The sequence below is a fragment of the Chaetomium globosum genome, genomic scaffold (genome assembly GCF_000143365.1).
Source record: "Chaetomium globosum CBS 148.51 scaffold_5 genomic scaffold, whole genome shotgun sequence".
NCBI lineage: Eukaryota > Fungi > Ascomycota > Sordariomycetes > Sordariales > Chaetomiaceae > Chaetomium > Chaetomium globosum.
Window position 1 is genome coordinate 3,621,308 of NT_165980.1, and position 12,547 is coordinate 3,633,854.

The window sequence follows — 12,547 nt, forward strand, 5'->3', positions numbered from 1 at the left end:
GTGGTCAAAAGCCTCACCGGGCGGTTGCGGCAGGCTCTTGAAACAAGATGCGGCCAACGCTGTGAGCCGCTGGGGTTCCAGTCAGTGCCCGTTGATCATGGTGTGTCTGTCAAGGGCATTTCAACCTCAACTTGATGAGGCTAGAATTGATTATTGCTTCAAACTTCTCCCCACCACCTCTGGCGTATCTTCTCCATCTCTAGCTCTTTGGGATAGGGGTCGAGAAACTTCAAGATCTTGTCTTCCCACCCACGTCGGGTATGGTGACCATACCATGCAGAAGTGTACTCCCAGTAGTGGGGGTACCAGCCAGAAAACTCCCAGTCGACGATGCCAGTGACGCGATCGCCACAGGCCAGGATGTTGCCGGGGTGCAGATCTCCGTGGGTGAAGAAGGGTGGCGGCCATGGCCCGTCTTGCTCAGCTGTCATTTGCCTGATATCCGCCCAATCCTGATCGTCTTTACGAGCTGGGTGGTCTTCCGGCCGAAATCCGTCGCAGAGCCACAAGTGGAACTCGTTGATTGTTTTGAATGGTCCGAACCGGGGCGAGGATTGGGGGAGGCGGCTGTCGCACAAGGAACCGCCCACGCAGCTTTCGATTCCTACGCCGGGAGGTGGTGGGAGCGACCTTAATTCCTGGAAAATTGACTTGAGTTGCGACAAGATGGCAGAGTGTTGGGCATCCGACAGTGATTCCCGGGCCACTTCGAGGGTGACGCCCGGGAGTCGTTCCATAACAATGAAAGCTCTGTTATTGTGGAGGAAAGCGCAGTGCACTCGAGGCCCAGGGATGGAGGTCTTTTCAGCGATAAATTTTAGCGTGGCGGCTTCGGTTAGGTGGGCAAACGGGCCTCTTTTGACAATGAGATGTGGGGAGATAATTGCGCATGGGCATGGGCCTTTGGTGTTGTAGAAGCGCTTTGTGGTTTTCAGAGCCAGAAGTGTCAGGAAGCGGTAGATGAACCGAACATTGACAGCCAGGTTTTCAGTCCCATCGTGTTGGACAGCGTATTTGTCCCTGTTTTTAGGACGGCGTTGTGATTTCATGGTGAAATTATGCGGCGAAGGATGTAAACTGTAAAGTGATGTAAAGGGGCTTGCTTATGAACGAACATGAACAAGGGAGAGAAGGAAGTGAGAAAGTTAGTTGCTACCTACTCAGCTCGAACTTCGCGGTTGGCGGTCGGCGCGATTGGCTGCTGCATCCAACTGAGCGCGAGGCCTGAGCGCCCTGAATAAAGGGGCGCCAGCCCACGTGACCTCAGGGGTGTGAGCCCTGGGGGCTAGGTAGAAAGAAACTTTTGAAAGCATTCAGTGCCAGCTACACAGAATATAATGCCTGTAAGAAGTAAATAATATTATACCCTGCTTAACTCAGTTCTCGTTTCCAACTCTAGCCCTTCACGTGTCCCCTACCATCCCCCAACGCCCAACTCAACCTACTCGCCTCACATCCATGATCCCACTGATCTCTTCCGCCATGCCAGGCCCAACAATCAAGGATAGAACACAGTAAAGTCGTCCACCGGCGCGCCTGCCTGCTTGATGCCACCACCCGGGATATACACACCGCCACCGATCGTAGCCGCGTACGTGCCGTGCCTCGGGACCTTCATCTTCCCGACCTTCTCCCACGTATCCGTCTTCGTATCGTACGCCTCCACCTGATCAAACACACCGTCGCTCCCCTCCGCCGGATTTCCCTCACCGCCAAAGACGTAAACCTTGCCATCCACCGCACCAGCGCACACCCCGCCCCTCGGCGTCGGCATGACGCCCTTCTTCGTCACCCACCCCTCCTCCAACCGCCCAAAATCCAGCGCAAACACATCCCCCCGCACATTGACCGGCCCAACCTCCCTCCCCCCCAGCACATACATCACCCCCTCCACCTCCGCCCCACCGGCATGATCCCTCTTCCCGGCATGACCGCCACCTCCGCCGGCGCCTCCACTACCCACTCCCCCCTCCCCACATCAAACACACTCACCACATCCACACTCTCCTGCACCCCCTGCCCCTCCACCAACGGCAACTGCGTCATCCCCCCGGCAAGATACACCCACCCCCTCTCCTCATCCACCCCAACCGCGGCACTCCCCCTCGCCACCCCGGGCATCGCCGGTAACGCCTCCCAGACATCCCTCTCCGGATCCCAGACCCAGCTGCGCCCCGTGCCGCGCCACACGCCGTCGGCGGCGTCGTCGTCCAGCCCGCCGAGCAGGTAGATGCGTCCGCGGACGACGGCCGCGTTGGGGTGGTTGAGGGCGACGGGCAGGGGGGCCATGGGGTGGGGGTGCCAGGTGTGGGTGTGCGTGTTGTAGAGTTGGAGGAGGGGCGTGGTGGGGAAGAGCGCCGGGTTGGAGGGGCTGGGCACGATGCCGCCGAGGATGGCGAGATGGGTGGTGTTGAGGGCGAGGGTGGTGTCTGAAGGGGGGGGGGGGGTTAGTAATTATCTTGGTACTTAGGGGGGGAGGGGGAGGTTTAATACTTACGCTCTTGGCGCGGGTTGAGAGGGATGGGCGCGAGGGTTTTCCAGTGCGGGCGGTGGGGGCCGCCACAGGGCTTGCCGGAGACGAGGGCGCTTTGGAGGGCGGCCACGAGGCCGATGGCTTGGGTGAACTTCATGGTGGTTGCTAAAAAGTCGAGTGTGGTGTCACTGGTGTGTAAAGACGCTGAGGGCGTGATGTTGTCTGGCTGTTGGTGGCTATATTGGCAAAGGTGGCGCCATGATATAGATTATATACTCGTCATAAACTCATGATAACGTTATCTACCACATTTTCTTGGTGTCACATTTCGCCTAGATCGATCATTTACCGGATTCGATCTCTGTGTATGATCCGAACCCGTGCGAGCCGGTCGGACGATCTCGTTGGTCGTGGACTATAGCACCGCCTTTCTGCTTGTCAGCCTCTGCTCCTCTCTGTTTGGTTTGGTGAGAATTGGCGTTGGCTCGGCGGACAGAATCTCATCCGATCCAGGATTGTTACGCGCGTTCCTTAGTCATTCACAAGAGCTCAGAGAGCGAGCCAGTGGGCGGGCACGGTCGAATTGACCCGAAGGATCGAGCCCCCTGTGATACCCGGGCCCAACTGCCGGCAGCCAAAACGCCGACTTGCCGACATCCGTGGCGCAGCACAGACGTCAAGGAACCACTGTACCACGGCATAGTGGTATCGCATGGCCGGCCGGCGATGGATGCGAGCATCGGATTGGTCCTCATAAAACTTGAATAAGGTAATATCTCCTATCCAACAGCAGCCTGGATATTTCCAAAATTGCAACGCCTCGATAGTTCGTCCGATCCAAAGCGGACCCCCAGATTGACTCGGACTATCGGATTCGGGGGCGTGAAGATCGCCCTTTAGACCAGGGGCACCTTTCCGTTCTTCAGCGCGCCCCCCTTGGCCCGCCCACCGCCCACCGTCGGGTTCCTCGCCAGCTTGTTTTCCCCATTGTTGATCAAAAACGTCGCCAGCAAGATCTCGTCGTCGCTCTTGACCTTGACATCCGGGATGCCGTAAAACCTGGCCTCGATGGCCTCATACCCAATGCTCATCTCAAAATACCCACGGTAGAACAGATCCTGCCACTGCAGCTCGGGATTCTTGCTAATCAGCCACTTGGATAGCGGGTTCGCCAACAACTTGGGCAGGCCGCCGACGGGACTAGAGCTTGTCACTGCGGTGCCCGCCAGTTCGACGCCGAACGCGCCCTCGCCCGTCGTCTCGTCGTAGTCCCTCTTCCCAAGCCAGGCCAGATCCGACACCCACGCGGCGTGCGAATCGCCCGACAGCATCACCGTGTTGTTGATCTTGCCGTCGGCCAGGTGCTGGTACACGCGGTCGCGGTTCGCGAGATAGCCGTCCCACTGGTCGCGGTTGAACGGCTGGTCGCCCAGGATCCCCAGCGTCATCCGGCTGAAGATGACCTGGTTCCCGACCAGACGCCACGCGGCGCCCCGTTCCGACGACTGCGTCAGCTGGTCGTAGAACCACGCCTCCTGCTTGAAGCCCATGATGGTCCGGTTCTGCAGGTCCACCAGCTTCTCCACCTCTTGGCTGTTCCCGCCGATGCCCGCTAGCCCGTTTAGCACCGTCAGGTCACGGTCATACTGGCGCGTATCCAACATGACCAAGTCCAACAGCGTCCCGAGCGAGAAGCTGCGCCAGATGCGCAGGCTGTCGTCCATGTCGGCCTGGCGCAGGGGCATCCACTCGAAGTAGGCGCGGACGGCCGCCTGCTTGCGAGCGCGGAAGACCTCGCCGTCCGAGTTGCTCGAGCCGTTGCGCCAGGCATTGTTGGCGACCTCGTGGTCGTCCCACACGGGGATCCAGGCGAACTTGGCGTGCGACGCGAGCAGGTCGGGGTCGGTGCGGTACGCGCCCAGCCGCGTGCGGTAGTCAAACAGCGTGTAGATCTCGCGGTCCGGCTGCGGGTTGCGGCCCTGGATGGACGAGTCCGGCTTGTACTCGTAGATGTAGTCGCCCAGGTGCAGCACGTAGTCGATCGACTCTTTGCGCACCGGATTGGCGTACGCGTTGAAGTAGCCCTCGGCTATGTCGTGTTAGGGTTGGGTCTATGGGAGGGACTTGGGGAGTGGAAGAGCCTCACGGTAGTTGCTGCAGGAGTAGACGGCGAGGTTGATGTTTCTGTCAACCTTTTGGGTCTTGGAGGGGATGGTCTTGGTCCGGCCGAGCGGGCTGACCTTGTCCGAGTCGCAGACATTGAATTGGTAGTAGTAGGTGGTGAAGGGCTGGAGACCGCTGGCTTCGAACTGTAAAACGTTAGCGGGTTTCGGGTTCATCGAGTGGTTGAGACTCACCTTGACCGTGTAGTCCACGTCGCTGCTCGTGAAAGCTCGCCCCTGGTCCACGACATTGGATAGAGGCAAGTCCGTGGCAATCTTGAACTCGACACAGGCGGCCTTGGCAGACGGCTGAGCTCCCTCCGAGTCACCGTAGATGGGCACCACGCCCCCAGGGACGAGGTCCGAGGCAACACTCTTGGTGGTCGGGGCTAGCCGAGTCCATAGGATGACCGAGTCGGCATAGGGGTCACCGGATGCAACGCCGTGGGTGAAGTTGACTTCTGCGGGCGCGTAGACATCGCTAGTTTGCCGCTTGTTGACATGGGAGAGAGGGACCGCCAGGCTTGGGTGACGCCTCGAGGGGCTGCTGTAAGCAAGATTTTTCTCGAACGATGCCTCGACAAGGGGGGCGGCAACAAGGGCGCCTAGGCCGAGACGGTATAGCATGGCCGAGAACTGAGGTCTGATTTGGACCGTCTAGTTGTAGGAGGTGAGCACCGTGAGCACCAGGAATGCTTGAGTAGCCCCGGCGACTGCCCTGGCCCGTGGTTCCTCTGCCATCTTAAACTATTCCAACATCAGGCCGTCGCTAACCAGACCTCGGGATCCAGATTCCCAGCTTGGCGGCCGCCGGTGTTGCTTGCTGTCGTGTTCCCGGAAGAGTGACATGGGCGAATGCACGTGGGGTTGCTTCAAGCCAATCCCGGGTCGTGGATTCGCAACATGTTTTGCCATCTGCGTCAATCTCGAGCCGGGGCGACCGGGCACATGCAAAGAAGATGCAGGCCCGTAACCTGCGGGCATAGCCGAGTACCACTTAACAAAGTCGGTCTCGGTCAAGGACTGTTTGCGTCATCCAGCCGATGGTTGCCATTGCAGAGAGAGAAACCACAAAAAGTCGGGGATGAGAAATATTCAGGGAAACGACCTGGCACCGAGCGGGGTGGGGGACGAAAATAGTTTTCTCAAATCACCAATGCCAGAGAAAGGATGGCAAGACAAGCGAGACATGCAAAAGGTGAAGCAAAAGTGTGGGCGACCCCGGAATCGAACCGGGGTTTCTTCGGTTTTGCATGTGGAAGAACCACAACGAAACGTCCTGACCACTAGACTAGTCACCCTTTGATGCATATTTGGCCGGATTTGCCACCCAAGAGGTGGCCGGCAGGCAGCGGGGCAATTGATTCGCGTTGCGTTGTCTGGATCTCAGATGTCACGAGAAAAAAAAGAAAAAAAAAAAAAAAAAGATCGATTGCCAGCAACCCTTTGGCTGCCATCATCCTTTTTTAATAACTACTCGTATGTATCACCGCGAAATAAATTGATGAAATCCTCATTGCCCGTACTACACATGTCCGGTCTGCTCGATCACACCCACAGAAACGAACTCCCATCACAACAAACCCCAACCCCCCAAAAACATCGCGTAACCGCAACCGCGAAAAAAAAAAAGAAACACCACCATCACCACTCCCAAACCCACTCCTCCATCTCCCCCCGCCCAGTCGGCAACTCCCCCCCATGACCCGCCCTTACCGGGGAACCAGGCCCAAACCTCACCACCGCCCTCCGAGTCTCATCCCCATCCCCATCACCCCCCTCCCCCTTCCCCTCCCCACGCCCCCACCCCCTCCCCAACGCCACCACCAACACCACCACCATCCTCTCCCCAAACCCGCCCGCCGCCGGACACCTGTGCGGCTTGACCGAGAACGGCACATAGGCCTGGCGCTGGGCGGGCGTCAGGGCGGTGGTGTCGAAGCGCGAGGGGTGGAAGGTGCGCGCGTCGGGACCCCCCCAGATTTGGGGGTGGCGGTGCAGGGTTGTGAGGGAGGCGGATACTGCGGCGGTTGCGGCGGTTGGGGGGGTGGTGGTTGTTGTGGGGGTGGTGGTGGTGAGGGCGGCGCGGTAGAGGTGTTTGTTGGAGGGGTAGAGGCGGAGACCTTCCTGCGAGGGGGGTTAGTACCCAGGGGGGGGAGATGGAGGTAAAGGGATGGGGAGGGGGCGTACCTTGGCGAGCTTGAGGGCTTCCTTCTCGAGGGAGGGGTCACCCAGGCAGCTGGGGACCGTGGCGGTCCGCTGGACGGCGTCCGCGTAGGCGGCCGGCTGGTGGTGGTATGCCGTGACAAAGGTCAGCAGCACCACGCGCCAGAGCGTTTCGTACTGCGGCATGAGGAGGCCCAGGACCTCGGCCGGGGACAGTGCGGTGTGTTCTGCCCCTGGGGAGCGCGACGTGATGTTGAGCGAGGCGATGGTTGAGTTGAGGAGCTCGGACGGCGTGACGTCGGTAGGGTGGCTCTTGGAACGCAGCCACTGGTTGTTGATCTCGGTTGTGATGGTGGCGAGGTCGGATCGGGGGATGGTGGTTACGTCGATGTTGAAGCTGTCGAAAAGGACCACCGCGAGGACCATGCAGCGGACGGATTCAGCGAGACGCAGACTTCGCTTCCCGGCGGCTTCGTGGGTTTCCACCTCGGCCTCGAGGAAGGCTTTGGCGATGCCGTAGAGCTCCTCCCAGTTGCGCCCCCTCCTGTTCAAGACTCCGGACGCCGTCTTGAGGAACGCGCTGTGGACTGACGGGGAGGTGGTTGTCAGGGAATTATCGATGCCGAACGCCATCTTTAGACGGCGGTTCTCGCTGGCACGCAGACGGAGGCGTTCTTGCAAATCGCCTTCAAGGTCGGGGGCATAGTGGAAGTTGGCCACGTCTAACTGCCCACGCACCCATCTCTGGACTCGCCAGGCCCGCCATTTGCGGAAGAGAAAAGCAAGTGCTAGACAGACAGGGGCTGCAAGCGCCAACATAGTGCTGAAAAAGACAGATGATGACATGGCCATTTGACTTGAGCGGATGTCAGGGACAGGCAGGGTCGGTTGCGCTATGGAGGATGGAGAAGTCTGGGGCAATGGTCCCCCTCCGGTGGACTTTATATGCCCAGTATGCCCTCTGCTCAATCTTCATTCTTTGCTCCTTTTCTCTTTCTTCGGGCTTCTGCCTTCTCGAACGAACCATGGGGACAACGACACGCTTCGATGCGGTTCACTGCATTGTAGGCCTCTCCCTTCCGAACTGTTCGCGGTATTGGCCAGGGGCCCATCGTTTTGTTTGCTCTAGTTGGGTTGGTGGTAACTCTGTCGCTCCTATTAGTCGGCCTTTGAGCGAGGTGCAGCATGCCTGTGCTTTCCTTTGGCGAGCTCATCAGCGAGTTGTGAACCCGACATACGTTGAAGATTCTTGGTCTTTTTGGTTAGATATTCACAAAGGCTCGGTTTACCATGTATTTTAGAGCGTGTCAATCATTTCCTGAAGGGCCGGTTCGATTCGATTGCAGTCCGGACAAGGGACCCGAACAAACAGACAGCGCAAGGGTGCTATGCATAAGGACCCCTGGCGGTTCGGAAGCCTGCAGTATCTGACGGGAAGCCAACATGTTGGCCTCGGCGGATCTGACATCTCACCCCAGCTTCTCCCAACTTTGCATACTTTCTAATGTATTTGCGGCCTGATGCAGTCTCCCGAGGGCTGCCCGCCGACGAGGCACTGCCTCGGGAGAACCAAACCATGATGTCAGCGTTGAATTACACTTCTTTGCCAATGATGACTTGGGCTGAGCAAACGCAGGCGAGAACCTATGGAGCCACGACTCAGCCCTCCCACGTCTTATCGGTCCCGTAAGAGCAGGTTTTAGGTGCCAATGATTAATCTCATAAAATGTGATAGGCTTCCTTGTCTGTTTGTTTCAAGGGTGCAGGAGACAGAGTGTTGGGCAATGATGGCAAAGGTAGCATCGAACAACGGTTGGGGGCTAACATTCTGCCTTCTGATTCGTACATCATTGAGCTTCCGGCAAGCTTTGAGGACTTTTCCTTGCTCTTTAACTCCATTGCTTCTTTTAAACTCACAAAACATTCTGATGGGCAGGATCAAATGGGCTTATCTCTTTCTGAACTAACTGCTGGGTATGCACAAGACTGAGTACCTACCTAAGAAGAACACATGGGCCGATACAAAGCGAGCGTACGGGCCGCAACCCCCGCCGCATCCAGAGATGGAGGAACCGCCGTTGCAACCGAAGATACCACATCCTCCGCCGCCGCCGCCACCACCTCCCCCACCACCACCTCCGCCTCCACCTCCGCCTCCGCCATCGCAGTCAAGCCCAAACTCCCGACAGTGACCGCAACCAAACTCGCGGCAGTTATACGTCCCGCATCCGTCCTGGCAGATCGATGTGGGTTTGGCGCTGGCATAGATGAGAATGGGCCCCGTGTCGATCTCCGTCGTTGTAATGGGCGGAAAGGTCATGGTCCTAGAGCCAGAGGTCACTGTCGATGCTGGTAAGGTGGTTGTGGTGGGTTTCTTGGTTAATAGGTAGACGGAGATGGTTGGTTGGGGTTGGATTGTTACGGGGTGGGGAGTGGGGAAGAAGATGGGGGGGATTGTTGACGTTGTGGTGGTGGGAGAGCCTGATGGGAAGACCGGGGTGCCGTTGGAGTACTCGGGGATTGGTGAAGGAGGTGCGGTTGCCACGTTGGAGAGGAGGGTGATCTGGGTCGGGGGTGGCTTGACGCTCTGCACGGGCTTGAAGACGGCGGTGGTTGGATCCCCGACGTTGACTGTCACGGGCCACCAGTCGATGGCTGTTGTGGTGATGGCCGGGATGGAGATGGTGGTGGTGATGGTCTGGGTGTCGCCGCCCGCGGCTGACGACAGCAGCGTCGTGGTCAGCGGCGGCCATGAGATGGTTGTTGTGGAACCAAGCTGCGACGGGGGGAGCACCAGCGTGCACGGTGGGATGCATGAGGCGGTGGCACCGCCGCCCGGGGCCCAGATGCTTGTGGGGACGTAGATGAGGCTGCTGCCGTCTCCTCCTCCATCGCCGGGGCCTCCTCCATTGTCAGGGGCCTCACATATGCAACCATATCCGTGACGAGACTAGCGCACTGCCGGGTTTTGTCCAGACCTGTTGGGCTTCTGATCTGGAAAACAAGGCAAAACTTGCCGTGATGATAGGTTGGCAATCCTACCCGCAATAGTCGTCTTATTTTCGGCTAACCCAGCCCGGTTCTAGTCGGGGAGAGCCAAGATGCGCGAGCCGCCGCGCTGCCCGAATATCGTCGGATACTGGACGCCTTTGCCGCATCGTCAGTCCACCTGGCAGCGCCGCTGACACACCAGGCTTTCCCCAAGACCCGAACTTTCCTGAACTTATGGCCCAACTCAGTCTGGCAGTGTCTCGAGTTGACGTGCTTCCATGTCCCGCCAGGCGCGCTAGAACGTCAACTCTTCGAGCATGCCTTTGGCGCCTTTGAGCGGTTCGTTGTCGCTTTCCCTTGCCCCCACCCACCCACTTGACTTTCTTGATCACCATGCAACGGTCCAACCAACTAACTTCGCTTGGGGTGAGCAACACAGCATGACAGAGCCTTCGGTATTAGCAGGAATCCCGGTCGCGTGCACAGTCGACGCAACAGGGGGCTGGCAGCCTGAGCCAGACGAGAACTCGGGCTGCCAGGTCTTCACGGGGGTCCTGTTCTGGAACAGCCCGGCCGCGAGGGCCGAGTGGTATGAGGAGCTGTTCAGGCTCTCATGCGAGTCGTATGAGTTGTTTGGCCAGAAGCTTGATGCTCTGAAAATCCTGGCCGCAGAGGGCGTCGTGACGCGCTTCCTGGAGCTGCAGAAACAGTGACCGACAGCGAAGCTTCGATCGACTCTCGTGACACGGAGCGACGGGAGGCTTCAGTCTTCACAGCAGGGGACTGGGACGGCATAGCAAATTCAGGCCGCTGACAATAGTGTGGTGTAGAGCTTACGAAACGTAGAGAGTTCTATTACCCTCATCAAATCGATTCATCTACCAGGACGAGAATAAACGGCGTGCCCTACCAGACGGACAAGGGTATCTATCGCGTTGGTTCTCCCGGCCCAGGCTCAGGACCACGCCGTAATTTCGTGGTTGCTTATGTCCGCCACATAAGAGAGCCAAGGTCCGTGGACCAGCCCTGATCTTGTGTACACATACCCTACCGCTGCATAGCCTTTCTAGGACTGACCTTGGTTGGTGTAAAACGCCTTGACCATTTCGGCAGCCCCTTGTTTATTTTCATGTTGGTGGTAAAAGGCGAGTGTTGGTGGAGGGCACAGACGACAACGATGGGCGACTCTTAGATGCATGTATAGAAGTCAGTAAGATTTAAGATTTAGTTCTCAACCACGGCTGGTTTCATCAAAGGTGGTGACTTCCGGGTTGAGTTTCCCCGTCGCTACTCTGTTCCGGGAAGACTTTATCGGCGCCCAAAATACCGACTTTGCACATAGGGACAAGAGGGCCAACTTCATAAGGCGTGCGGGCTGTCTTATGGCCGCCACGGACGCACATGTTGCCCTCGTTTGTGGAAGGCAAACTGAGAAGCTGCCCTTAGCTTACTCCATATACGGCACCGTAAATGCGGAAGGATACGAGACTGGAGACACCAAGGAGCAAGTGATGCACCAAGGAGCAAGTTGGCACGTAGATTGGGAAACGCGCACAGCGAAGAAAAGAGAATATCTCCAGTTCCCGGCACTGGTGCCATTCGAAGATTTCTATTTGACACGCAGCAGCGACATGGTCGCAGCTTCGCGGACCTGGTTCATGGTGCCATCAATTAAAAGGATGCGATGCTAGTGAAGAGTAACTCAGATAAAGCGTCACCGTAACTGCCCCTCATTATTCATATCGTGGCATCCCCAAGACCTCAGAGTAGCTGTCCTCCAAACCCTTCTTAGTAGCCACCACTACCTTGCTAGTAGCCACCCTGGCTGTAGCCGCCGCCACCGCCGCCGCTGTAGCCGCCACCGCCAAAGGCGCGACCACCACCACTGGGACGGGCGTTGGCCATGTTGACTCGGATATTTCTTCCATCCAGACTAAAGCATCGCACCCCAGTCAGCCCCGGTTGACCGAGCCGGCGTGTTGTTATGGGGATGGAGGAAACTTACTCCTGCTGATCCAAACCGGCAATTGCAGCCTCGGCTTCCTCTGTGGTGCTGAAGGTGACGAATCCGAATCCGCGGCTCCGATTAGTGTCGCGGTCTTTCATGACTATCTGGGAGATATCAGTATCCGACGGCTGCTTGATAGGGATCGGTGGAGATCGGTGGAGCAAGTTCAACGCACCGAGTCGACGACCAAGCCATATGCTTCGAAGGCTGTTCTGAGGCTCATGTCGTCGGTACTCCACGAGAGGTTTCTAGTTTCGGCTTCAGCAAATGAATCGGCGATTGGCGTTTGATTAGTCTATCGCAAATCATACCCGACGTAGACTTTGGATCCTGACATGCTGGGCGAAAAGTTGTTGCTGAACTGTACTGAAGTCCTGTTCGTGCGATGAAGTGAGGGGAATGGGAACGTTGGGTTTGAAAGAAAAAATTGGCAAGGCGGGGTACTGGTATTATTTACCGATTACTGCTGCCTGTAGTGTACATACGCTGGCACTCGACATTAAATGCGTGTTTCCTCGCCTGCCGCGTACTGGCAATACTGGCAGTACTGGCGTCCCGCGCCCCTTCCTGATTCGGCCGCGGTCGCATCATGCCCCGTCCCCCACAGTTAACAACGCGAAAATTACGGGCCCTGGCGTTTCAGCAAACCCTGGTTATCCATCGAGGTACTCATCCTCCTGAATCGGCGATCTAGGTACCCGCTGAGGCAACATGGGAAAGCCAGATGAGCATTCAGTTTCGGGTTTC

General features: G+C 57.7%; 4 protein-coding genes and 1 non-coding gene across 5 annotated transcripts; 1 reads left to right on the top strand and 4 right to left on the bottom strand.

The window, feature by feature from the left end:
* Positions 1 to 158: 158 nt before the first annotated feature.
* Positions 159 to 2,630, bottom strand: CHGG_08026 (uncharacterized protein; the record flags this gene model as incomplete). Its single annotated transcript, XM_001225681.1, has 5 exons — positions 159 to 1,077; positions 1,161 to 1,233; positions 1,681 to 1,858; positions 1,993 to 2,429; positions 2,498 to 2,630. The coding sequence occupies 5 exons, from the start codon at positions 2,628 to 2,630 to the stop codon at positions 159 to 161; spliced, it is 1,740 nt and encodes a 579-aa protein (XP_001225682.1).
* A 739-nt stretch (positions 2,631 to 3,369) lies between these two features.
* On the bottom strand, positions 3,370 to 7,620 carry CHGG_08027 (uncharacterized protein; the record flags this gene model as incomplete). The annotated part of the gene is made up of 6 exons (XM_001225682.1): positions 3,370 to 4,562; positions 4,620 to 4,713; positions 4,831 to 5,292; positions 5,410 to 5,658; positions 6,352 to 6,762; positions 6,826 to 7,620. 6 exons carry the CDS (start codon positions 7,618 to 7,620, stop codon positions 3,370 to 3,372), a joined length of 3,204 nt encoding a protein of 1,067 aa, XP_001225683.1.
* CHGG_11286 lies at positions 5,848 to 5,936 on the bottom strand. The gene has a single exon. It is a non-coding gene; the product is annotated as a tRNA-His (tRNA).
* Positions 7,621 to 9,245: 1,625 nt separating the features above from the next.
* CHGG_08028 (uncharacterized protein) lies at positions 9,246 to 10,505 on the top strand (the record flags this gene model as incomplete). Its single annotated transcript, XM_001225683.1, has 3 exons — positions 9,246 to 9,661; positions 9,877 to 10,131; positions 10,232 to 10,505. The coding sequence occupies 3 exons, from the start codon at positions 9,246 to 9,248 to the stop codon at positions 10,503 to 10,505; spliced, it is 945 nt and encodes a 314-aa protein (XP_001225684.1).
* A 1,096-nt stretch (positions 10,506 to 11,601) lies between these two features.
* Positions 11,602 to 12,137, bottom strand: CHGG_08029 (uncharacterized protein; the record flags this gene model as incomplete). Its single annotated transcript, XM_001225684.1, has 4 exons — positions 11,602 to 11,713; positions 11,798 to 11,904; positions 11,976 to 12,048; positions 12,112 to 12,137. The coding sequence occupies 4 exons, from the start codon at positions 12,135 to 12,137 to the stop codon at positions 11,602 to 11,604; spliced, it is 318 nt and encodes a 105-aa protein (XP_001225685.1).
* Between the last annotated feature and the right edge of the window lie 410 nt (positions 12,138 to 12,547).